This window comes from Nycticebus coucang, chromosome 3 (genome assembly GCF_027406575.1).
Source record: "Nycticebus coucang isolate mNycCou1 chromosome 3, mNycCou1.pri, whole genome shotgun sequence".
Lineage (NCBI taxonomy): Eukaryota > Metazoa > Chordata > Mammalia > Primates > Lorisidae > Nycticebus > Nycticebus coucang.
Genome location: NC_069782.1, coordinates 142,025,867 through 142,051,387, shown reverse-complemented (window position 1 = coordinate 142,051,387; position 25,521 = coordinate 142,025,867). Strand labels below are relative to the sequence as shown.

The window sequence follows — 25,521 nt, the reverse complement described above, 5'->3', positions numbered from 1 at the left end:
CCTCTCTGAAGTTCAATGTTTTCAATGACTTGATCGGTATATGTATATTAAGTGTCTACTATGTGCAAAGTTGGATCACACCATTTAAGAGCTATTACTGTAAAAAAGATATAGAAAACTTTCTAAAGATAAGACCTTCTAAACGCTTTCAAATATGCATAATGCATATATATCAGAATAATAACCCCCTCTTCACTGCTTTCCAATAGGGAATCAAATGCCCCCAGATACCAGACACCTACATCTATTTAAATTTGGCTACCATTTTCCTTTCTCTTTCTCTCTCTTTTTTTAAATCATCATTAAGTTTTTTAAGCAGGAGCTTTCCTCGGCCTCCCTCCTGTTACACAGCTTAGCAAAGCCACAAGAGTTTCAGGGGCTGGAGAGGCACAAGAGGAACCTTAAATTTCCTTTACGTTTTGGACTGTCAATGGCATTTAGGAAAAACAACTCCTCTCCTTTCTGCTTCATGTGTTTTCCTGATTGGCTCACTCACACAGCGCTACCCGCCCCCCAACAGCAGGCAGTACATCGTTTTGTCATTTCTGCCTTTCCTCGTCATTAGCACGGGCTGCTGAGACGACACCCCAGCTGCCTCCCCAAGTGGCCTGCAGGACCGGCACATCCCTTTCCCCCAAGCGGTCCCCCCTTTGACTAATGTTCACCAACACTCATACATCATTCCCAAATTGGTCCAAATGAATTAAACACAGCTCTGCTTAACATTACGAGATTTAAATGGATTTTCTCTCTACAGGTCTGCCCCATAATTGGGTTTATCCATCTTGTTGAAGTACAGTTTACACTTGCTAACATCACGCCAATTCAAGCTACATTTTCTGCTCCAGTGGCAGAAGCAAGGCAGATTTGTCATCGGATCATAACAGGTAATTCAAACAACAATTAGTTTGATGACGGCCCGTATGTCAATGTCTTCTCCCAGCAGCCTGGCTCACACCCGATGCTCTCTGTGCCTCAAGATGAATTGTCTTCACAATTTTTCCATTTCAATCATCAGCAATGCTTACTGAATCAACTTAAGAACTATTGACACAAAGCTGTCTTCCCTACAGGGCAGCCTCACCAAAGCCCTACTGAAAACAATCTTCCAATTCCCCTAGGATGGGCTACTACCCGCTACACTTCCGTTTTCAAAACTTGGAAGATTCCCTATTTTCAACCAAACCTATTTATTCTCAGGGAGGAAGAGGATTTGTAAACAGAAAGGACTAAAATTGTACAAGTTCATCCATCTACAAGTAGAAAAATACTTGTTTAGGCGGCGCCTGCGGCTCAGTGAGTAGGGCGCCGGCCCCATTTACTGAGGCTGGCAGGTTCAAACCCAGCCCCGCCCAAACTGCAACAAAAAATAGCTGGGTGTTGTGGAGGGCACCTTTGGTCCCAGCTACTTGGGAGGCCGAGACAGGAGGATCGGCTGAGCCTAAGAGCTGGAAGTTGCTGTGAGCTGTGATGTCACAGCACTCTACCAGTGGCAAGAAAGTGAGATTCTATCGCTAAAATAAGAAAAATACTTGTTTAAATTTTTTAAGTCCCCTGCGAGAATGAATGACAACTGTCAAAGTCTGAAAAAAATGTTCTGATCCAATGGGTAATGCTACTTTGCATAAAACAAAACAAAACAAAACAAAAACTAATGTTGCTTTTATTTATTTTTTTCTTTTTTTTTTTTTTGAGACAGAGTCTCAAGCTGTTGCCCTGGGTAGAATGCCATGGCATCATAGCTCACAGCAATCTCTAACTCTTGGGCTCAAGCGATCCTCTTGCCTCTGTTTTTCTATTTTTAGTAGAAATGGGGTCTCGCTTTGCTCAGACTGGTCTCCAACTGTGAGCTCAAGCAATCCACTCACCATAGCCTCCCAGAGTGCTAGGATTACAGGACTGAGCCAGGACATCTGGCCTAATGTTGCTTTTAAAAGCCAACTAACCACCAAACATTTTGAAAATTAGAAGATCATCATAGAAATATAAACCAGTCCAACCATAGTGACCTACTCTTTGGGTGATGCCAGTAAATTCATGCACTGAAGGAGAACAAAAATCAAAATCTGAGACACGTGGATGAGAAGTTGACAAAGGGGTTGAACACTCATTCAAATTATCTAATTGAGTACAAAAAAAAAATATATATATATGTATATGTATATTGCTATTGGACTTTGCTGTTACAAAAGAGTCTATTATTTAAAAACTCAAAAGCGCCCTTTGATTGCGATCTCTAACACATACACCCCAATCTCACTTACACATTCCATTTCCTTTCTGCCCACAATTAGGGATTCAAACACATTCTCATCCCTTGACTATGAAGTGCCAGTAATTACAGTGCTCCAGGGATACACACATGACTAAGACACAATCTCGGGCCTTCAGAAGAGCTTATATTTTAATCAAATGTAACAAGGACTAGGCCAAAAACCTAAGTGACATGAGAGAAACGCAAACAGCAAACAACGCGGGCAGCAGTCATAAATCTCTGTTACCCAGCAAAGATAGTCCAGGTTATCAAATTTATCATGTGTGATGTTCTTGACAGGGAATAAAAAATATACAATGCGTGTCAGGATAAAGCATATTCTAAATCTGCAAACAAGCACTTCAAAAGTCTCGATGGTAAAAATAGCGGCTCGCGCTTATCAAGCACACTCCTCTGCGCCACTCACTGCCCAGATCATCACATAACTGAGCTCATTTCATTCCCCAACAATCCTTCGGAAGCAGGTACTCCCATTATCCCCATTTTATAGGTTAGGAAACTGAAGGTTGGCAGAACTGAGACTTCAACCCCAGTATCTGACGCGGGAAGCACAAACTGAACTAACTCACCTCACACAACTCCTCTTGTACCTGTTTCCTTAAAAAGCAAAGCTGATGCTATTATCCCATCAGGGGTAGGATGCGCACTTTCTTTCTTTCTTTTTAGAGACAGAGTTTCACTTTGTCACCCTCGGTAGTGTGGCGTCACAGCTCACAGCAACCTCCAGCTCTTGGGCTTAGATTCTCTTGCCTCAGCCTCCCAAGTAGCTGGGACTACAGGCGCCCGCCACAACGCCCGGATATTTTTTTGTTGCAGTTTGGCCAGGGCCAGGTTCGAACCCACCACCCTTGGTCTGTGGGGCCAGTGCCCTACTCCCCGAGCCACAGGTGCTACCCAGGACGCACACTTTCAACTGTTACACTGAGCCAGTGGTTACAACCAGGGGTGATTTTGAGTCCCAGGGGATGTATGGCAATTTCCAAAAACATTTTCCGTTGTCACATCTTTGCTAAGTGCTAGTAGCATCAAGACAGTAGAGGCAAAGGATGTTAAACATCCTAAATAAACATCCTACAATGCCCAGAACAGTCCCCGGCAACAGAGAATTGTTTTGGCTTTCTGGAGACGGAGTCTTGCTCTGTCACCTGGGTTAGAGTACCAGGGCCTCGGGCCTAGCTCATAGCAACCTCAAGCAATCCTCCTGCCTCAGCCTCCCGAGTAGCTGGGACTACAGGACTTTCCTATTTTTAGTAGAGATGGGATCTTGCTTTGCTCAGGCTGGTCTCAAACACCTGACCTTGAGCAAGCTGTTCTCCACGGCCTCCCAGAGTACTAGGATTACAGGTGTGAGCTACTGCACCTGGCCAAAAAATTATCCAGCCCAAAATGTCAAGAGCGCTGAGGTGGAGAAACCCTGCCCGCACGAAGCCATCTCCATCCTATCTCATCCAGCCCCTACCACTACCACCAGCAAAGACATGCCAGTTTCCAGACTGGCCTCCATCTGTGTGGAATCTGGTATAACCAAGTGTTTTTCCAGCTGCATCCCAAAAACAAGTAGGGTTTTGTGAAGATGCCTCAAGAGTCCACACATATTTGATCCCGTGTTTCTTTTCATAACATATATTATGGAGATAAAGCTATACAGTACATGTACCACTGTTAAACTTTACTTTTCAATTTTAACCTATTGATAACTAAATATAAAACACACTGCCAACCACCCAGTGGTTTTGGAAGACCCTCAGGATTAATGGTCTGCTGCCATTTCTCTTTAATTGAAGAGTATGCTGAGATTTCAAGGTAAACAGGTAAAAAAAGAAAATTGCACCCACTTATCTGTTTGATCAGGATTTGATACCATGAACCCAAATTTCAAACTCCAGGAACAAATTAACCACTAAATCTGATAAGCCTACAAATGTCAGCTACCATCCATTTGGAAATTTCTGCACTCAGTTAAACAGCCCCATGATTTCCAGGGACTTTACAAAAAGTAAATACAGTAGAACCGCCATAGTTGGCCACTTCCCTACCCTGACCACCTCGGTCAGTTGACCTAATTTGCACAGACCGAACATGCACCGCATGTATGTATCAGTACAGTGAGCCTAGTTCTTATGTTGACCAGCTTATTACAGTCCCTTGGGTGGTCAACTTAGAAAGGTTCTCCTGTATTATAAAGTAGGCCTTATAAAATTAGGCTAGGAGAATACAAACAGCTGACCACCACAGGTGAGCCCTCTATTCCCACTTGCTATGACCAAGAAGGGGACACCCATATGGCTGATAGAACAGTTGTTTTCATTTTTTCTGGTAATTCCAGTCCAGGACTACCAGACATTCTCTCTGTATCCTTACCAGCTCTCTTCACGAACGACGTGCTTTTCATATGGTGGAGAATGAACAGATACGAATATTTCAACTCATACACCGATATAATTAGAACAGATATACGTTTTAAAATGATATAAGTAAAAACAATAAAACTAGATTTGTTTTGTTTTTATCTGGCCAATGTAATGCAACTGCTATTGGCTTAGACAAGACGCAGTTGCATTACTTGTCTGTAACTTCTACTTGACAGACAGCAATGAAGCTGAATTGGACTTCTGCATTCCACCAAGTTCACCTCTATCCACCAAAAGTACAGACATTTGCTCCATACTCCAAGAGCCATCTGGGGCCGGCTGCGTCTGCATCTCTTAGGAGCTTGTTAGAGACGCAGAGCCTGAGGCCCCCCCATCCTACTGGATCTGAGCCAGCCTGAGAAGCATTGGACACCAGGCCCACTCTGCTTCAGGGTTCTATAGCCTCTTGCAAGCGACACTGAATCCCACCTTCTCTCATTGGTACTACTAACTCAGGGTCAATGGCCATCCCCAATTACCTGTTAGCAACATGTTCTCAAAACAGCCTCCCACCGCATAGACATATAAGCCATCCTTCAGAATCTGAATATAACCATCTGCTTGTATCTCCCAAGGAAAGAGAGTCAATCTCAAATGAACAAATTAACAAAAGAACACCATACTTGTTCTATAACATGACTGTATACATCAGAACCATCCAGAGTGGGGAAAGAGTCAGATTCCAGGATTCCTCTATCTGCTCAGTAATACCACCTGGAAAGCTTCATGACCCAGGGATGCCCAGACCCCCAACTCCCAGAGAGGTTGATTCAGTTGCTCTGGACCTGGGCCTGGGCCTGGGCCTAAATACTGTTTTAAATGCTTCTGAGGTGACTGTAACACAAAGCCAGGGCTGGGAACCATTGCCCTGGTCCCCAGAGGAAAAAGGCCAGGATTACCTGAAAGCTTATTATAAAAAACTACAAATGTAGGACCTTCCCTAGTCCTACAGAACCTGAAACTCTGGGAGTGTAGTCCCAAGCTGCATCTGAACAAGCTCTCCCTGTGCCTTCCAGAAATTCTGGCCTCCATCCACTGAATGGGGATCTTCAAGAAGTAGAACCCAGTATTTTTAGCAGCTACCTATGTACATAACCCAGAAATCTGGTTGGGAGACACTGGTTTAGGGCACAGAACCCCTAGACCCTCTGAGCATTACTTTGAGCAGACAGTGGTTCTAACAAGGCCAGACAGTACTAGTCTCTCTCCAGTCAGACAGCGTGGGTCTGAATCCTAACTCACCTTGGAGAAAACATCTCAAGTATCTGTTTCCTCATTTAAAAAATGGTGGGAAAAAACAGTAACTACACCTTTCAGGTTTCCCTCCATTGTTATGAGGAATCAATAAATAATTCACGTTAAGCACTCAACACCAGACCCACTGGGAGAATTCTATAAACATAAGTAGCTATTATTATTAACTGCTGTTATTGTCTCTGACCCCTGAGACCAAGCACATTATTGTCCAAGCTACTCTTTCATAAACGAAAGCCTCTTCTTGAGTTTTGCAAAAGTATCTGGCTATCTTCGCAGAAGCTTGGAGAAATGAAGGTCTCAAAAGCTCATCAGAAGGAAAGGGCAATCTAGTTTCTCATTCAAAATAAGAAAATGGCTTAATACTCAATATATTCCATAGGAAAAGAGGCAGAGAGGGAGGGATTGAGGGAGGGAGAGGAGGGAAAGAAAAAAAGGAAAGGAAAGAACAAAGGAAGGAAGGTGGGTGGTGCCTGTGGCTCAAAGGAGTAGGGCGCCAGCCCCATATGCCAGAGGTGGCGGGTTCAAACCCAGCCCCAGCAAAAAAAAAAAAAACAGAAGGGAAGGGAGGAAGAAAAGATAGAAGGAAGGAAAGATGGAAGAAATAATAAAGGAGGAGGAAGGAAGAAGGCAGTCTCATGGCCTTCAAGAAGACAAAAAAAGGGCTCAAGCAGCTAAGGCACCAGCCTCATACACCAGAGCTGGAGGGTTTAAATTCAGCCCAGGCCTGCTAAACAATGACAACTACAACCAAAAAATAGCCAGGCGTTGTGGTGGGCACCTGTAGTCCCAGCTACTCGGAAGGCTGAGGCGAGAGAATCGCTTAAGCCCAGGAGTCGGAGGTTGCTGTGAGCTGTGACACCAGAGCACTCTACTCAGGGCGATAGCTTGAGGCTCTGTCTCAAAAAACAAAAAAACAAAAAAAGACAAAAAAAGAAGGAAAAGAGGGCGGCACCTGTGGCTCAGTGAGTAGGGCGCCAGCCTCATATACCTAGGGTGGCTCGAACCTGGCCTGGACAAACTGCAACAAGCAAAAAAAAAAAAAAAAAAAAAATAGCCGGGCGTTGTGGCGGGCGCCTGTAGTCCCAGCTACTCAGGAGGCTGAGGCAAGAGAGGCACTTGAGCCCAAGAGTTGGAGGTTGCTGTGAGCTGTGACGTCATTGCACTCTACGGAGGGCGACAGAATGAGACTCTGTCTCAAAAAACAGAAAAAAGAAAAGAAAAGAAAATCTTACCCTGATAAGAGTACTTGGCCAGCCCTCAATTTTTTTTACAAGTGAAAATGATTAAGTATCCTATAAATGATCGATTTCAGAAAACTCTAAGGCTGTTGTTTTCAACTGGTGTGCCATGAGAGGATCGTAGGTGTGCCGCAAAAATTTTTAAAGACCATTAATTAAATTATTTTTGAAACAAGTTCAAAGCACTCTAAGTATATTCTTTTTTTACTCTTTTTCTTTTTTTTTTAATAAGTGTGCTGTGGGAGTTTAACTATACGTTCAAGTGTATTGTAAGATTTTTTAAAAGACTGAAAAATACTGCTCGAAGGCAACGGTTCTCAAACTTTAGTAGGCTAAAAATTACAATCCTAATTAAAAATGTAACTCCTAGACTACAGTAGAAACCTACTCCATTAGACTAAGAGGGGTGGGGCATTTATAAATCAGTATTTAAAACATCAGTAGAATTTCAGCAACAAAAAATAGCCGGGGCATTGTGGTGGGCGCCTATGGTCCCAGCTACTTAGGAGGCTGAGGCAAGAGAGTCACTTGAGCCCAAGAGTTGGAGGTTGCTGTGAGCTGTGACGTCATTGCACTCTACGGAGGACGACAGCCCAACAAGGGATTTTTGTTTATTTTGCCCACATTCCCCAGTGCCTGGCACACACAGTAGATACACAATAAGTATTTTTAATGAATGAATTTCCTAAGTTCTGGCCTTAGATAATTAAGCAAAAACTCACTGCCAGAGTGAGTGAATGGACCTCTAGAGCAGTGGTTCTCAACCTGCCTAATGCCATGGCCCTTTAATACCGTTCCCATGGGTCGTGACCCACAGGTTGAGAACCGCTGCTCTGGAGTGAGTGACTTGGCACTCAGAGGCTTTGCCCACCTACTCTCCTGAAATGACCTCTCTCTCTTTCTCTGTCTCTCCCCTCCTTCCTTTGTGGAAAGGAGACATAAAATGTCACAGCCAGAGTCTGCTCTGAGAGGAAAGGAAAAGTGAGGAAGTGACCACACCAAGAATTGAACTAGCCTGGGGGTGGTGTCTCACACCTGTAATCCCAGCACTCTGGGAGGCCAAGGCCAGTGGATTGCCTGAGACTACTAGCCTAAGCAAGAGTGAGACCCGGTCTCTAAAAACTAGCCTGGGATTGCAGTGGGCACCTGTACTCCCAGCTACTGGGGAGGCTGAGGCAGGAGGATCACTTGAGCCCAACAGTTAGAGGTTGCTGTGAGCTATGATGCCAGGACGCTGTACCCAAGGCAACCAAGTGAGACTCCGTCTCCAAAGAATTGAACTAGTTCCTGGCAGTCCCACCACTGAGATGGGATCTGCTACTCAACCAAGAAGAGCAAATCCTTGTGAAAACAGAAAGGCCACGAAACCTGTGGTGGGCGAGAGGACAACTCCGGAACACAAGATCCACCATCAGAAACCTGAATTGGGGGCCCTCACAGACCCTGCCTCCTTAGTCTTAACTTCTGCTCAAATCCACTGGTCCTCATCTCTGGCCATGTCCATCACAAACGGCAAGGTCTACTCAGACAGAGAGATTCATGGCCACAGCACCTCAGGAACCCGAACAATGTTAAGAGACAGACAAGACTCAACAGCTGGTTTACATCCAGGAATCAGGGGCCAATGTAGGGTCAGCACACGCTTCAGTTAGTCTCCTTGAATCTAAAAAGCACCCAGGCCCTACGGGAGGGTCCAGCAGCTCTACCAAGTCATGGTGGTTCTAACACCAAGCTGAAGGGTTATTATACTTTGGTAAAGCTCAAGGAAACCTGCAGGCATAAGACCAAGAGAGAAAGCAACACCACTGCTGAGTCTCCACCACTCAGCTGCGTAAACAAGTACAAGGGTCCATTTCTTCTGGATCCTCTCCTAGTTGTCTCTGCACACACACGCGCGAGCGCGCACGCTCACATGCACGCACACAAACCTCTTCCTGCCTTAGAAGAAAAACAACCAAGAAAGGTCGACATGGTTTGTTTTTGCTGCTTGTGGAGTTTTTTCCTAAATCACATCTGACTCAGTGTTAAAATATCAAACCTTTGGCCCAGATACTCTTAAAACAAAGGCTTAATTGGTTCCGAAGTAGCCCTTTCTGAAAACCAAGGGAAACATCTTCTCTGGGTCGTGACCTTCATCATAACCTCGATCCTGGGTTGGAATAATGAGAGCAGGAATGCTGGAAGAGCTCTCTCCAGGAAGGCAGCAGAGAGGCCTACACATTTATCTGCAATCACCTGCAGGGCATTCCTGGGAGGCAGCTCCATTTTTACACAACACAAGTTGGGTCCACCTCGCAATCTGAGTCCACCTTGCCAGATTCAGCCAGCTGGGGCTCTTCCTGGGCTAATGGAGAGGATGGGAGGAATTCCTAGAGGCTGGGGCCAGAGACCAACCCAGTGAGTGAAGGGGCCTGTACCCGAGCGGAGCAAAACTGGCATCTGATTACGCCTAGATAATGTTGCTGCTCCCCTGCGCATCACTCACATACCTAACAAGTACTTTGCAAGGACACTGCAAACACTTGAAATCCACTGTTCAAGTCTCTCTCAAAAAACCAACATAAAACCACATTTACCCAACACCTCTCCAAGTCCACTCCATGTGTAGGAGCAACAGAAATGGAAACATGTGTGAGGATGTTACTAGAGCTTTACTCATCACAGCAAAAAATAGGAAACAATCCAAATATCCAACAGAGAAGGGATAAATGCACTGGGGCAGACTCACACGTGCAATGTTACATGGCAATGACAAAGTGCAAACCACGGCTATCTCCATAACAGGGGTGAAACTCACGGCAACGCCGAGTGGGGCTAGACATGAAACAGTACATGCTATATGATTCCATTTATATAAAGCCAAAAAATAGTAATAATCCATGGTGACAGATAAAACTCACCAATGGTAAGAATTTTCAGTGAGGACAGAGGAGAGGGAAGATGCCAGATAACTGGGAAAAGAAAGGAACGAGGGAGAGTTCTTTATCAGAAGTCAGCAAACTATAGCCTACGGGGTCAAATCCAGCCACTGCCTGTTTCCTTAAGTTTTTTATTGGGACATGACCTCACCTAATCCTTTAAGTTTATCTTTGGTTGATTCCGAACCACAAATAGCAAAGTTGGGTATAGCTGACCCTTGAACTCTTAAACAACTCAGGGGTTAGGGGCACTGACACCCCCACATAGTCAAAAACCTTTGTTGCCACCAAAACATAACTTACTAATGGCCCCCTATTGACTAGAAGTCTTCTGAGTAACAAAATTAACTCATATTTTGTAACTGTGTCACATACTGTACTCTTACAATAAAGTAAGCTAGAGAAAAGGAAACGTTATTAAAGGGCTAAGAGCATGGTGGCTCACGTCTGTAATCCATGGGCCAAGGGCATGGTGGCTCACGTCTATAATCAATGGGCCAAGGGCATGGTGGCTCACGTCTGTAATCAATGGGCCAAGGGCATGGTGGCTCACGTCTGTAATCAATGGGCCAAGGGCATGGTAGTTCACGTCTGTAATCGCAGTTCTTTGGGAGGCCAAGGTGGGACGATTTCTTGGGGCCCAGGAGTTTGAGACCAGCCTGGGCAACATAGCAAGATCCTATTTCTAAAAAAAAAAAAAATAATAAATCAGCTGGGTATGGTAGCACATGCCTTTCATCCCAGCTATTTGGAAGGCTGAGGCAGGAGGATCACTTAAGCCCAGGAGTTCATAGTTACACTGGGCCATGATCATGCCACTGCACTCCAGCCTGGTTGACAGAGACATACTCTGTCTCTCACCAAAAAAAAGTTACTGAGGAAATCATAAGGAAGAGAAAATATATTTACTATTCCTTAAGTGGAAATGGATCATCATAAAGGTCTTTGTCCTCGTCTTCAGGTTGAGTACACTGAGGAGGAGGAGGAAGAGCAGGCATCGGTCTACCCCTGTCTCAGGGGTGGCAGAGACAGAAGAAAATCCACGTATAAATGGACCTGCACCGTTCAAGCCTGTGTGGGTCAACAGTCAACTGTAGTTGCAGTAGAGACTACTGTATGGCCCCAAAAGCCCTAAGTATTATATTTACCATCTGATCCTTTATAGAAAACATGTCCCAGCCTCATTACAGATACTGATCTAAGTGAGGGTTTCATGGGTGTTCACACGTAAAACTTCACCCACTTCTCTAAAGATCTGTGTACCTGCTAAGTTTAAATTATACTTCAAAAAAAGGCTTTTTAAAAGTCAATAGAATTAAATATTATAACTACATGTCTTTTCTAAAAGGCCTTTTAATTTTCATTCTTAGTGCCTGGTTGGGGGAAGAATGTGGCCACTTGTGTTACTCTTGTCTTTTCGAAACAGAGAGGAGACAGGAGACCGTCAAAAGTGGGAAGGACCCAACACAGCAACTGATACTGTGTCTAACTCTTTTACCAGAATGAGCATGTCTACAGAATCACTCACAGACCGTTCATACAAACCGTGAGCATACCTAAGTCCTCAGATTACAGCAAGGATGGGAAGGGGGAAAGGTGTGAATTGCATGTGATACAAGGTTATTTTTTTTTTTTTTTGGTGGTTTTTGGCCCAGGCTGGGTTTGAACCCACCACCTCCGGCATATGGGACCGGCGCCCTACTCCTTGAGCCACAGGCGCCGCCCATATACAAGGTTATTTTAAGATGCAGCTTAGCAGAGTAGCAAGCATAGCTAAAATATAGTATTTACTAAGGTTAAACAGTTATAGGTTTCCAGGGAAGAAAATTCTGCCCCAACAATCACTCAGCCTTACTTTGGAGAATGGAAAAAAAGGAAAAAGTTGGCCCTGCCCTGTACCTGAGAGGTGCCAACCTCTCCTCTTAGTCCCACCTCCCTCCCCTCAGCTGCTGAGCTGCCCAATGCGCCTGGGCAACCATTTCATTTTGTCTGAGATTTCCCCTTTTATTCCCCTTTGCTTCTTTTGTTTTTTGCAATTTATCCTTTGATGATCCAACTAAAATTACAGCTAGATGCCACTTGGGTTGGCCCCGTGCGGGTCTAAGCAGAGACTGAGGGAGAACGAACACTGCGAGTATGGTGCTGGGCCTCTAGTAAAACGTCTCTCTGTTTGCCCACATGGGCATCAAGCCTTAGCACATAGAAGCAGGGGAGAACAATACTACCTGTTCATGGAGGAATAGTAATGGTTTCAGTCCTCCAGACAATGAGCTCTGTAATTCACTCCGTCTTCCTCCTGAGAAAGCACTTCACATGGCCTGCACTGTGCCAGGTGGTTTGGAGAAAGACAAACTGCTCAGCCGAACAAGGGGCACTTCAGCAACGGGTGTAAAGATACAACAGCTGGGCTGGGCTGGGCTGGTCTCCCAGTGACAGGGCCCCAGCCAGCTTTTCCACATCAAGATAAGGATCACTACCCTATTCAACCTCAACAATTCCCACACCCCAGGCAATAGGAATGAGATGTAGTAGGCCTGGGGATATTGTCTGCTCATCCACCCGTTCGTCCAGACTTAGGGTTTGGGCTTGCTCTCTAACCAAGCTCTACATCTAAACACTTTCTGGGAGCAAGAAACGGCCGTGCAAACCAAGAGGAAGAAAGCCCCACAGGCTGTGTGCCAGCAGAACAACTGCAGGGTAGAGGCGAAGACACACCAGTCTTGAAAATATTTGGGGGAGGGGAGTGGGGGGGGAGATAAAACCAAGAGCTGCACTTTCCCCTAAGATACACCCACAAGAAGGTCATGCCGTGACTGCAAAAGTCTTCAAGTATTTTTAAAAATAAGTTGCTGTAGCCTTGAAATGAATACAAAAATAGTACCATGAATCCACCAAACTTAAAAGAAAAAAGTCTGCTGATTCATGCTTTTCACTGGTGGAATAATTCTGTTTACCTGGGGTAAGTGGCTATTTGAAAGTCTTATGGAGGAAGATGCAGATTGGAAATGGCACAGTTACAAAAAGGCAATGCGGCTGCAGCGCCATAAGACCCCACCCACATGCACCTTGTCGGCAAGGGTTCTCGACCAGAAAGGGAGTCATGGAATAATGTCAATGATCAAACAAACCAACATCAACTTACTAACAAAAGAAGGCCCTTAAGCCAGACTTTAACACTGCAGCAAAACTCAAGGGACTCCCTTCAAAGGGTTAAACCAGAACACTCAAGAAGTTTCGGTACCATTAGTTACACCAAGAGGTACATCCATCCCAGCAGGGCCAGGCAGACGGATGGAAATCGTATTAGTCTGCTGCCCTCCTCAATTGCATTCTGTTGGCATCAGTTCAGCTCAGAGTCTATATTAGTCCCTGATTTGTTTAGCCTTTGGATTTAAAAGAATGGAAGTACTACGTGAGCAGGAAACAGGACACTCATCAGAAGCTGGGATCTGTCACTTTTCCCTTCCAGCACTTTTAGTCTCATATATCAACAGGTCCAAGAGAAATCAACATTTCAGGATGATCAGGTCGAAAGTGATATTCTTAGCACCACTTAACGTGATTGTGATCCCCCGGAAACAACTCTCTGGTTGTGGAACGACCTCTGCTGCTCTCACCTCCCCCTTAATCCTTCCCATTCACACTTTGTTGCCCCATTTTACTCCCAGTTCAAGATCCTTCCCTAACAAGAAAACAGTAACCAAGCTGAGGTCTGTGTGCCCATTATGCCTGATCAAGAAACTCTTTAACTACAAGCACAGGCTTCTCTTTCTCTCAGTTTCTCTAAATCACCCTGGCAGCATTCTTCCTGCTTCTCTTTCTTCTTTGCTTCCCAACCCCCCCCCCATTGAGTCAACCACCACCACCAACCACCAACACCACCACCACCACCACCACCACCACCATCACCGTCATCTCAGTTGGGGGAAGGGTTGGAGGATAAAAGACACAAGACACCTACATATTGACGATTCAAGCTTCAGAACCTCTCGCATTTCCTACCTGAATTGCAATCTGGTGTTCAATCATTTTGTACGCAGAGTAATGTGTGCTGCCGGACTGAAAATGGAGCTGTAGAAAGAAACCAAATCAAAGCGTTCTGCTTATGTCACAAACTACAAGAAAACATCTTAAGCAGTTTATGAATAGCAGACAAACCTTCCTAGACTGAACTGCAGCCTTGGCATTCAATCAAGACCTGTGTACTTTTACTGTTGCTATGGATAAGATGATCATAACAATCCAAGGCAAAGTTTAAAAAACAATAATAATAAGCGCCTAGTCAACAAGCAAACAGGGGAGGGGGGTGGCCAGGAGAGAGAATCAATGACATGAAAAGGGAAGACGGACGCCCGTGAAGACATAAAGGAAACCAGGGTGCTGAGCAGGATGCTGGAGAAAAATTAACTTGTGCTGCAAAAAGTCATCAGAATTGCGACACGAAGGGGAGAGGAAAGATGAGAGAAGGAGTGGTGAGAAGCCACAAGAGTGCAGTAAGTGTAAGTCCCCCCCCCTTATATTTCTAATAACTGGGACCTGGCTCTGCAACACAATTCTATTTCTGGGAAAACAAATGTGTCAGACAGAATTCAGGGGCCACCCGATGCCTTATACATTCTTTCACAATGACTAAGCTGTCCCAGGACATCTCTGGAGCCCGCACTCTAGTAATCCACACTTCCCCAAAGAGGGAACCAACAAGCACTGCCAGAGAGCCACCAGATCTCTAGGGACCACTCTTAGTAGCGGGCAACGGGGCAAGTGTAAGTCACTGGTTTACACAGACACGCCCCAGCACCAGGCCAAAGCCTCTGCTGCCCCTTCCTTCCCATCAAAGATGCAGGTGACCCGAAATAGAAAGGAAAGCCAAGGTGCCTCACCGAACTCTCATTTTCCCAAATAATACTTATTAATCTTGGGATCCTACAAACTGGGAGAACAAACACCATCTGCTGATTTATTCCATGAACAAGAATCGCTGCTGGATCTCAACAATTACCTAAAAATGCATTACTGCAAAATCACTGCCCATTGCCCTCCTTGGAATGGGCAAATCAGCTGCATCTCCAAACACAGATCTGTATTATCATAACAAACTATCGCTATTACCACCACCACTACAGCACTGTTACTATTACCAGAACTCTTCCGTGGTACTAGAACAAAGCATGATTTAGGCTGCAAGTGAGTTTCAGATCCCAATAATTTGTATCTTGCTCCCCAGAAGAAAAATCATGCAGTTGTTGTTATGGGCTTTTAAAAAAGAAAGAAAGAAAAAGAAAAATTCACATAAGAACTTTTGGCCTAACTTAATTTTTTTTTTTTTTTTTTTTTTTTTGTGGTTTTTGGCCAGGGCTGGGTTTGAACCCGCCACCTCTGGCATATGGGACCAGCGCCCTACCCCTTTGAGCCACAGGCGCTGCCCTAACTTAATTTTTTTTTAAAAGTCTAAATCCATATTGCTCATGAGGATAAGGCTCTAAGAATTCATTTTCTGGGGATACAGTGGGCCAAATAAACAAAAAAAGTTTATTTGTTTTAGATGTTCTGTTATTTGTTCCAAATCAACAAACAAAAATAGTACATATACAAAAGATGTAAGTCTGCTTGTCACAAACAGAATACTGATCAAAATTAAAAGATGGCATAATAAAGGGAGCTAAAAAAACAAAAAAAATCCCCATACCCATCCAAGCAGAATAAACCACACTTGCCTAAAGCAACTGAAGATCTGCCCTCCACACACAGCTCCCCCAACACACTCAGAAGCAATTCATCCAAAGTAAACCGCTGAAAAAGAAAGATGCATTTGCCCCCTTGGTACCCCTCTCCTTTTTGTAAAAACTGCCAGTCAGTAAACGGAGATTGCACTAATTACTGTGACAATTCTGCATCATGTTAAAACAACTTCTGTGCCTGGGACAGGTTTCTCTGCGAGTTTGAAATTCTTGGCTGGAGAGCAGCTCTTGTCTGAGAGGAGAGCTCTGCTTAGAAGCAACACTAACAACTTGTCCCTCTCTTTTCAGCTGGTTTTATTCTCCTCTTTTCCAATTGCCTAATTCAGAGCTTAATGGAAACTTGTCCGCTATTCTTCCCACAAACCCTGCAGAGCCCTAGGCAATCTGTACTCAGGGTAACTACAGGAATCTTATATCGTCAATTAAAATTGAATGGACACCTGATAACTAAGGGTATGCTGTGGAAAAAAAAAATTCATATATAGGCACAGTCTTCTGAATAAATTAATGAGACTGTGGCTAATCCAAATTCAATTTTCACTTGTCCAGTTCTGTTCTTAATCCTTGCCTTCATTGTCACCCAAATAACACCAACAACCCTGGAGAAAATGCTTCAACCAAAACAGTAAAAATACAGCTTCAGTTCCTTAAGATTCTAGCAAAGAAATTTGTAGGACAAATTTTCTTTCTCTCTCTCTCAAACACACACACATACACACACACACACACACACACACACACACACGACATTCTAACACCCCCTAAGCAATCTAACTTCCCTCAGGTGTCCAGCAACACAGAAAAACCTCCCTCAGCTCAGAAGCACACCCAGAACAAGCAGTTCATTCTGTGTCTAAGTAAGCTCCTTCCTCCCAGCCAGTGTTGAAGAGATTTCCAAGCTTCACTTCCTTCAGCTACGGCAACAAGAACTTAAAATTTTTCTTGTTTCTCCTTTGAGTTTTTTTTTTCACCATCTCTTTCTCCAAATATTACTTTTCTAAAATGCACATTTTCACTCCTTTTTCCTTCCCTGTAAAATGCCAAGATGCCTCATTCAGTATAGTGTTTTTTATGACAAGGATAAAGTACAAATACCCGGTAAACTTTTGGCACTCTAAACTGAAACAATCATTTATCTCTTTCTAGAAGATAGAAGGAAGCAGAAAACAAGACGACGGTTGACCCTTTGTGTTTGGGAAGATATGGGAAGCCAAAGAGATCCAGGGCAAGAGGACATCTGAGTTTCATGCCGCCTGCTGGGAGCACTCGGGGAGCACTCCCACACCCAGCCAAGGAAGCTACTCTGACCAGGACAAGGGCCACACCTTCAGCATGTTGCCTCCCTCCCTGGAGTGCCCAGGAGACGCACCAAATGGTAACCCCAAGGTACTTTTCGATAAAAATCTTTCCCCTTCCTGGGTGCTTGCGTATAGGAAGCAAGCCCACTCCACCACCCCCAGATTCCCTGTCCTCACTTGTCCAGAGGAAGGAAGCAGGAAGACTTGGCAGGGCTCAGCGCAGGCTTACGAAATTCCTCAACAATTTAAAGACCAGCATTTTACAATTAACTGCTTCCCTCATTACTGTCCTATCTTCATTCCTCACATTTTATGTCTACTAACACTACTGGCTCTGAATTTGATGTTTCAGATACAAAACATCAGAGATGCACAGAGATGCGCGGAAGAGGAAATGGCTTCTTTTTCAATCACAGGAATATCATCCTCAAAGATGACTGAAAAAAAAAAGAAAATGGAACCCAATGGTGGTTTCTCCATCACTAAGTTAACTTCCAACAAGAAGGTTAATTTCTGATGCTTACTCATTCTGCTAAATTGGGAAGAGGTGGAGCATTTACTTTTATTTTCAGTTTTATGAATCACTTGGCCTTGTCTGTTATTTAAAAAATAAAATAAAATCAATCCATTTCCAAAGAGGTTGTGGGTTTGTGGTTCCCTTTCCTCATTACTCTGTAGCTACTACCATTTCCATGTCATTAGCTTAAGTGACACTTATTTTTTTGTGTATCTAAGACCTTTTCTTAGGTCATTAGTCATTTGAGGGGCTGAGGTAGTAACAGCAGACTATTATGTGCACAGCATCCCACGCCCCCAGCCTATGCTGAGAGCTTTTTACATTTAATGGGAAATAAACTTTTAAGCAAGACTTTGGGTTACTGCCTGTACTTATAAAAAGTACCAAGGGGGCCTCCAGCTTCAAGAGGAAAGGAAAACCAGCATTGACTGGTGGGTCCTCAAGTTTAAACATTCCTGCAAAGATCTAGACACTGACCGTTTGTACTACCCTAAAACAACAACTTAACAATGGCATCCCCTTTTCCTTCCTGGCATTCTCCCTCAGAAATTCTGCTGCAGCAAAATGCACGCCTTTAGACACAAGAACAATCTCTCCCACTGTCTCGATGTGCCATCAAATATCTATTTACCCTCATTAATTTTTCTTTTCCTCAACCTGAAACCATCAGCTATGAGTCAGAGAACGATCATTAACTTTTACAGCTTCCATACATATCCACCTACTCACATTTGGGGAAAGAAGTATTGACTTGCAACATAGCCTGAGACCAAAATCCTCTAAGAAGAAAAAAACGGGAAAAATCGCTTCAAAAAAGTTTTATCTATAGGTCTTTGGGGGGATGCTACATTCATTGTTTTTCCACTTTGTGCTGCACAAAAAAAAAAAAAAGGAAAAAATTGCAGTTGAACTTGGTTATAATAAGCATTTCTGGGTTGATTTTTGAGAAAAACTAGATGCTTTTCTTTCAGCATCAAAACATAATTACAGTTCCTGCACTGGGGGCAAAATTAAGTAAATCAAGTTTCCTCTCTTGTACAAAACATATTTCTAGCATATATAAAAACACGTGGGCTGAAGTGCTGAGACATGTTCCCAACACAGCATTTTTCATTAAAAGTTGCTACACTAACACTCTTAAAATGATGCCCCATCATTACTCCATTTAGCAGTCACAGCGGCGCAACTCATAACGAATTAATTTGCATTAATGTGGGTTTCATGTGCCCTTCCCTGGTATGCCATAAAACTGACATGACAATAACATAGTGCCTTTTATTTCACTTTCCAAAACAAACCAACCCACCCAAAGACCCGCACAAATTCTCTCGATTTTTTAAGCATTTTGCTAATATATTTAGTACATCCTAATTGGCCCAGCACGAAGGAACCTAGTTACCTTCTCAGTAAATATTTATAGCATCACTCTTTCCCATTCATTCTGCATTGTCTTAGAGAATCTCACTGTAGCCTACATCTGCAATTCATTGACTTTACAATTTACCACATGTTGGGATGGGAGAGGTCTTAGCTCCATTTGAATCACTACACAAATATGCAAGTGATTTATCGGTTTCAAACTGAAGACTGCAAGAGAGGGACTCCACTTTTCCTGAACATTACTTCTTCTGGCAGACCATGAACAATTACAGTTCGTACTAATTAAGCTCTGTAAATGTGCTGTGCCCTGCTAATGCCTACCAGGCCTCAAATTTATTTTCATGATGCCAAACTTTAGGGAGCAATTTTAACTCCTTCAGAACTGATCCCACTCCTAGCTATTCCTTCCTCTGCAGACTGAACTGTTTGGGGGCTACTTTCATGACAAAAGGAATAAAATATAATGGGGCTGAATTACCAGCCCGAAATCAGATGTGCCTAAGGAAGAAAAACCTATCATGGGAAAACCGAAGAACACCGCAGCCGATAACCCGTTCAAAGATCCCACAGCCCCATCTTTGTAATGAGCTGTTTAGGGATTCACATCTATCCCTGAGGGCTGGTAAGTTTCTGCATTCCATTGATTAGAAAGGAAAACCTTTCTGCCTGGGTCTTTAAGTTTGGGGTAGATGGAAGGAAAGATCTAGCCAGAAATGACACAGCCATCACCTCCTTGTGCCGCTCAGCCTCGGAATCCCACACTTCCCCCCTTTACAGCGTGGTTAGTTTGCAACACACACACACACACACACCCCAGAACCGTCCACTTTTTAAACATAAATTAAAACCGGCAGGACAATTCCTCTCTCACATCAGGGTCTCAACCACAAATGATGCCCCACCCAGGCTCCCCAGCCCCAAATGCTTACAGGGTAACTGATGTAAAACCTATCTGTTGCAGACAGGACACCTTGGGTGACCAGGGAATTGAAACCAACCTGCTGAGCAAACCAATATCCTGCTAACAGGCCCTCCCACGGTACTCCCACCTCCCCCACAAAGCAGCTTCTAATCCCCAATTTCAATTCCCCCAAGTCCAAATCTCTGTCCTCTCTTCTTCACCTTGCTCATCTTTGTTTCTCAAGTCGCTGTTCTCTGCCTCCTCCCCAGATAACAGGGCCTTTGTGGATTTCCCCCTCCTCATCTACTAAATTCTTCTAATCAACTCTCCTCACATTTTTGAGGAGTAACTTCTCATGTTAACCAGTGCACTACGCAATGTGTACATTGACCCTCCCAGCTCAGTGGAACATCATATAAAGAGCAGTCTCCCCTATCGGGTTTCTTTAAATATTCTGGGGAAAATGCACAATATAGGCAGTGTAAAAGTCTCCAAAAAAAAAAGGACAGGGAAGTTTGGAGGGGAGATTAAGAAAGAAAAAAAAAGAAAGGAAGGAAGGAAGGAAAAAGAAATCACAAGAAAGAGGAGGAGGAGCCAACACCTAGAGCAACTTTGCTTTAGAAAAAGGCATTTGTGCAGAGCCCCCCTCTGAATTTCCATCCCTGAAAGTGCTCTTCATAAATGTGTGTAACAATAGCCTAGGGAAGTACAAGTCAGCTGCCAAGGGAGGGGAAGGTGTCTGTCTCAGTAAACTCAGATGGGGGGGAACTGGAGGGAGGGAGGGCAGCATTTGCGTTGGGCTCTCCCCCACCCCATCTCATTGCTTATAATTAGTGAGAGAAATTTGAGCTACTGCCAATGTCTGCGGACCTTGAATATTATAAGGCCAACGTGGCGTCAAATATCTTAACATTCATAAGTGTTATGGGCTGTAAATAAAGCCTGTGGATTTATGACACGGTGGCGCGCTTGCCAGCAAAGGACTGGTGCACATTTCTTTCAGCAGACCTGTCGAGGTGCAAGTTTGCCTTTGGTTGTAAAATTAACCATTTCCTTCACAAATGTGCTCAATTATAAGTTAGAGTTGAAGATTTACTTACACGGTTGCCAAAATTCACTCCCAGAAGAAACTCAGATGCCCACATCCCACATCCCTTCAAAAACAAAACCCTCAAGAATCTGGTCCACCCTCCTTTTCAAAACTTTGAAATGTGTCACCTCAAAAGAGTTATAAATGCGGTCAAAGATACTATCTACTAGTTCCACTCACCAAAGCTAAAAAGCTTACACCTACTTCCTTGGAAAGTACTTATTTATTTGGCAACATGGTGATTTACAAAAAAAGAGTAAATCACTCCTTGCCTGAAGTCTCCTCCCTTCCCCCAATATAATGTCATCTACTTCCTGTGTAGGAGAGAGCATTTGCTAAATCCAGGTTGTCTCATACTTAACTGCCAATAAACCAACTTCCACATAACTTCCAGACAGCTGGGGAAAAGGTCCTCGGAGTTTTAGTCATGGTCCAGAAACACGCGTCCACACAAAAATCTGCAGCTGTCCTTTCTCTACAGTGCATTTTTAATGTGATTCGGGGGCCCCTGCTGTGAAACCTCTGACAAAATGTAAAATCCTTTTAGATACCTTCTAGTTTACCCACTGCACAAGTGTAAGAAAACTTGCACCAGAATTTCCACACCAAGAAATCTAGGCACTTTCTGCACACACCCAGGCACCTCGTGCCATCTAAAGAAGGCATTCAGAACCTGGAAAGACTTCTACTATCATCTTCAAAAGGGCAGCCCCTGGTGCAAATATTAAAATGCTAGTTTTCTAAACCAAGTTTTTTGTTTTTTTAAATGGCGCGTAGAACGGCAGTGAAGCAGCACTGCGTAACAGCCTTCTTGATCAGCAAGGCCCTGGAAACCTTCCTGTAACTTTTTCACAGCTTGCTGAGGAATAGAAAGCTGACCAACTTCCAGCAGTGCCTCTACATGAAATCCCTATCAGTAAAATTAAAACCAAAGTGAAAGACTCCTAACAAGAAGGGGGGGATGTTTTCCTCAAAATCTGTTCTAAATCGGTCAAAGTTACTTCCTTTAAGCAAGTCAGAAGTTTCCAAAAACACTTCTTCCAGATAAAGCACTTTAGGCTCCCAACTGCCTAAGAGTTTGTTTCTGGGCCTTCAGCAAGCTTCAGTATCAACAAACTGGAAAGGGCTGGCATATTAAATTTATAATCATTAAACTATGACTTATTGGGTGAATATTGAGCACATAATCCATATTGCAGACATTAAACCACAACCTATAAAGATGAGCGTGGAATTAAAACTGGTGCATTGAGATTGAAATCTAAACAAGCTTGCCATAAATATATTTCTGAAGATGAAAAACAATTAGCATAAATACCAAAGAAGTGGCAAGAACACCTGTTCTTTTTCAGGGCGATAAGCATTTTATTGTTCTCTATTTAAAATGTAATGACCTGTGTAATTACAGTAATATTACATTGTTATGTAGGGGCTTGGAATGTCACACTTTGAAAAGTGTTGTCAAAACAATCAAGAATGAGGTGGGGGGTGGGAGGACAACAGGGAGGGACCACCATTAACCCTTCGCACTCCAAGGTCTAAATCTTTTGTATTAGAAAGGATTATGTTGTTTGAGTGATGAGAAAACATCCATTTTAACAAACCAGAAAGAGAAGTTGCCTGGCTAAATAAAACCTCAATGAATAGGCCCCTCTTGATTTCCTTTAAAATGCTGGATTCCAAGTTCAAAAATGAATTCAAGATGCTGCTTATTTATCTGTTCAACCTAGTAGCAAATAGTTCAGTTGAAAAGCAAATAACTTTGGATAAAAGAAAATGCAAGCATTCTAATAATCAATCCCTTAAAATGAAATTTCAAACCTAACTGGAATTTCAACTACCATATCCCTATGTTTGCCAGGAGGAAAAGAACTGTAAAACTACTTTCTCCTAACAACTTACCTTTAGCGCACAAATGTTACCACAATTCTAATATTTGCCGTTCTAACACTTCCCATCTACTTAAGTAAATCTCTCCTTACTTAATGCATTTTTATATCTGAATCTGTCTTTCTAAAAGCCATTCCTATTACTGTATCAAAGGCTAAATTAATGTTATGCAGACATCTTTGTCGTTTTAAAATAAAATTATTACTATCAAGCTTTATGGCATCTTCGGCAATTAAAGCATTATTTTTGAGATAATGTATTATTCATCACAAGCCGACTTAATGATACTCCTTAATTCTTTACATTCTTAAATAGAAAAGCAGAAATCAGGGTTCCAGAGAGTTTGCTTTTTAAAGGATGCAGATGCTTACAGGTACATTCATAAATAACAGAAAATGTAACAAAAAGCACCACCAAGAAGCAACCGGAAAAGAATAAAACATCCAGCTAATTTGTCTTTACACCTTGCCCTCAAAAACAGACTATAAAGCACTAAGAATTTCTGATGAGCTTGGAAAGACCGCTGTCTCGCCTATAGATTGCTCCTGCAGCTGTATCAAATCTGGAATTGCAAGCTGGCTCTCTGATCCAGGACGTCAGGAGTGACACACAACAGCCTACCGACCTCATTTCCATTGCTCTGCTGACCAGCCTAAATAAATAACTTCAATTTTGGAGCGCATAATCTAACCCAGGTAACAGAGAAAAAGGAGGAAGGGGCAGTGTACACAAAGATGTCTGCTGGTGTTTGACATGTAAATACTAAAACTGCCTACTGAGTTCAGAAATGTCTCCTCAGACTCCATCTGATGTCACAGCACAGGGCCACCCGCTACGGCCACAATTAAAATAACTAGACGCCCTCTATTCCTGTAAAGCCCACAAAAGGGGCCGGATCCTCGGGAGCCTTCCTTTTCGCTCCGGGAAATCATTTATTTGCCTTTAACAATTTCCCTGTTTCCTAATTACAGCACAACACAACTGCTCAAGTTTTAGAAGGAGCTGCAAGACTGCCAGCGTCGAGACAGGGAGTTTGAACAGTCAAGAAAACCAGCAAGCCCGCCATCAAAGCTCAATATTCAGATGGCCTTTTGGATGGCTAAGTGGATTTTAAAATGATACCAAGGAGGTTTCCGTGGTATGGGAGGGAGGGGAAGAGAGGGAGAAATTCTCCGGGTTTCTTTGGAATGTTGCTTGGTCGGGTTTGTTAGTACACGGAACACTCCGATTTTGAGCCCAATAGTCCGGTTTAAGATGCCCCATAAGCTTTCAAGAAAAATAGAAAGTAACAGGACTGTGCTTCCCCTACAGCAGCAAGCCCAAAGCCTGGGCGCTGCAGCCCGAAAGAGCTGGCCCTGCAGGAGGGGATCGGCCGAAGCGCTCCACAGCTTCCCAAGCACGCAGAAGCCTGGGCGCTGGGGAGGCGGCGTGGGGGGAGGAATAATTATTTCTCCTTCCTAGCCATAAAAATGACCGGTCTAGCATGCTCTTGCCATTTTGCCAGGGCCCCAAAAAACAAGTCAAACCTGATAGTTAATATTTTAATGCTTAAAAACACTTGTAGATCTGATCGACTCCTGTCCGGCAAGCCCTCGGCCATTAGCACCGAATCCACGGCTGCTTAACAGTAGGTGCATTATTTCAAATTACTACCTCAAGTTACCGAAAAAGAAAAAACAAAAGTAGTGTGTATAAGTAAGGGGTAGGGACACAGAGAAGGTGCAAAATGACAATCCCGGGAAGCCAGGCACAAACGCGTCTGGAGTGCAGAGACTCGATGCAGGCTTTTCAGAGGATGGGAGGGAGAGCGGGACGGGAAGGAGGGGATTCAGGGCGAGGGCAGGCGGCAGAGGCCGGTGGGGGAAGGGGATGAGCCACCTTAACAAAAGTCAGGGGTGAGCGCGGGGAGCACGCTGAGGAAGCGCCCCTGGAGCCTGACACCCCGCGCCGCCCTGGGGCCCCCAAAGTTGGGAGCCTGGTGATCAGAGGCCCACTCCCTTCAAGAAGAGGCACCCCCGGCCTCCCTTGCCCCCACCACCTCCTTTAGCCCGCACACCCTGGTCTCTGGCCCCCCAGGGCCCACTCAGGGCCTACTCGGAAGCTGGCGAGTGCAGACCCGGGTATACACCCCCAAGGCGCCAAAATTCCCTAGAAATACATCAAGTCCGTTCGGAGGAGGCCCTTGCAGCTCCACACAAACCAAGAAGCCGGGCCACAGGGGCCTCCCCACCTCGTACAGCCCTGCCACCCGGAGAGGCCCGGGAGTGCCCGCAGCCAGTGCGCCAGGCAGCCGAGCCCGCCACATCCGCCAGGGCTCCCGCGGTCCTGCGGAGTTGCCAAAGAAAAGGTCGCCTGAGAGCCCCCAAGTTTGCGGTGGGACCAGTCTGGGAAGTTTGACCTTCCAGGAGAAGGGAGAAGGAGGGCCGAGGGCCAGTGACCGCCACTAAAGGGCTTAATAAATAGCTCCCTTAAGAGAAAGCCGAGGCACTTCTGCAGGGCCCCCGGCTCTGCGCGCTCGCCAGCTCCCAAGTCCAACGCCTGAAGGAAAATCCACTCCCTACCCCGCGCGCCGGGCGCAGCCCAGTCACTCAGTGCCCGGCAGCGGCAG

At 44.3% G+C, this 25,521-nt stretch overlaps 1 protein-coding gene across 37 annotated transcripts in view; it reads right to left on the bottom strand.

Moving 5' to 3' along the window:
* TCF7L2 (transcription factor 7 like 2) overlaps nt 1-25,521 on the bottom strand; it is a 198,091-nt gene that overhangs the window by 170,744 nt on the left and 1,826 nt on the right. For 22 of the 37 annotated variants that reach the window (XM_053583721.1, XM_053583711.1, XM_053583712.1 and 19 more), the window contains exon 4: nt 14,102-14,170. The exons of the other annotated variants lie outside the window; for them this stretch is intronic. In XM_053583721.1, the coding sequence (XP_053439696.1) occupies nt 14,102-14,170 (69 nt within the window). The remainder of the gene's footprint in view (nt 1-14,101; nt 14,171-25,521) is intronic. 37 annotated transcript variants of the gene reach the window in all.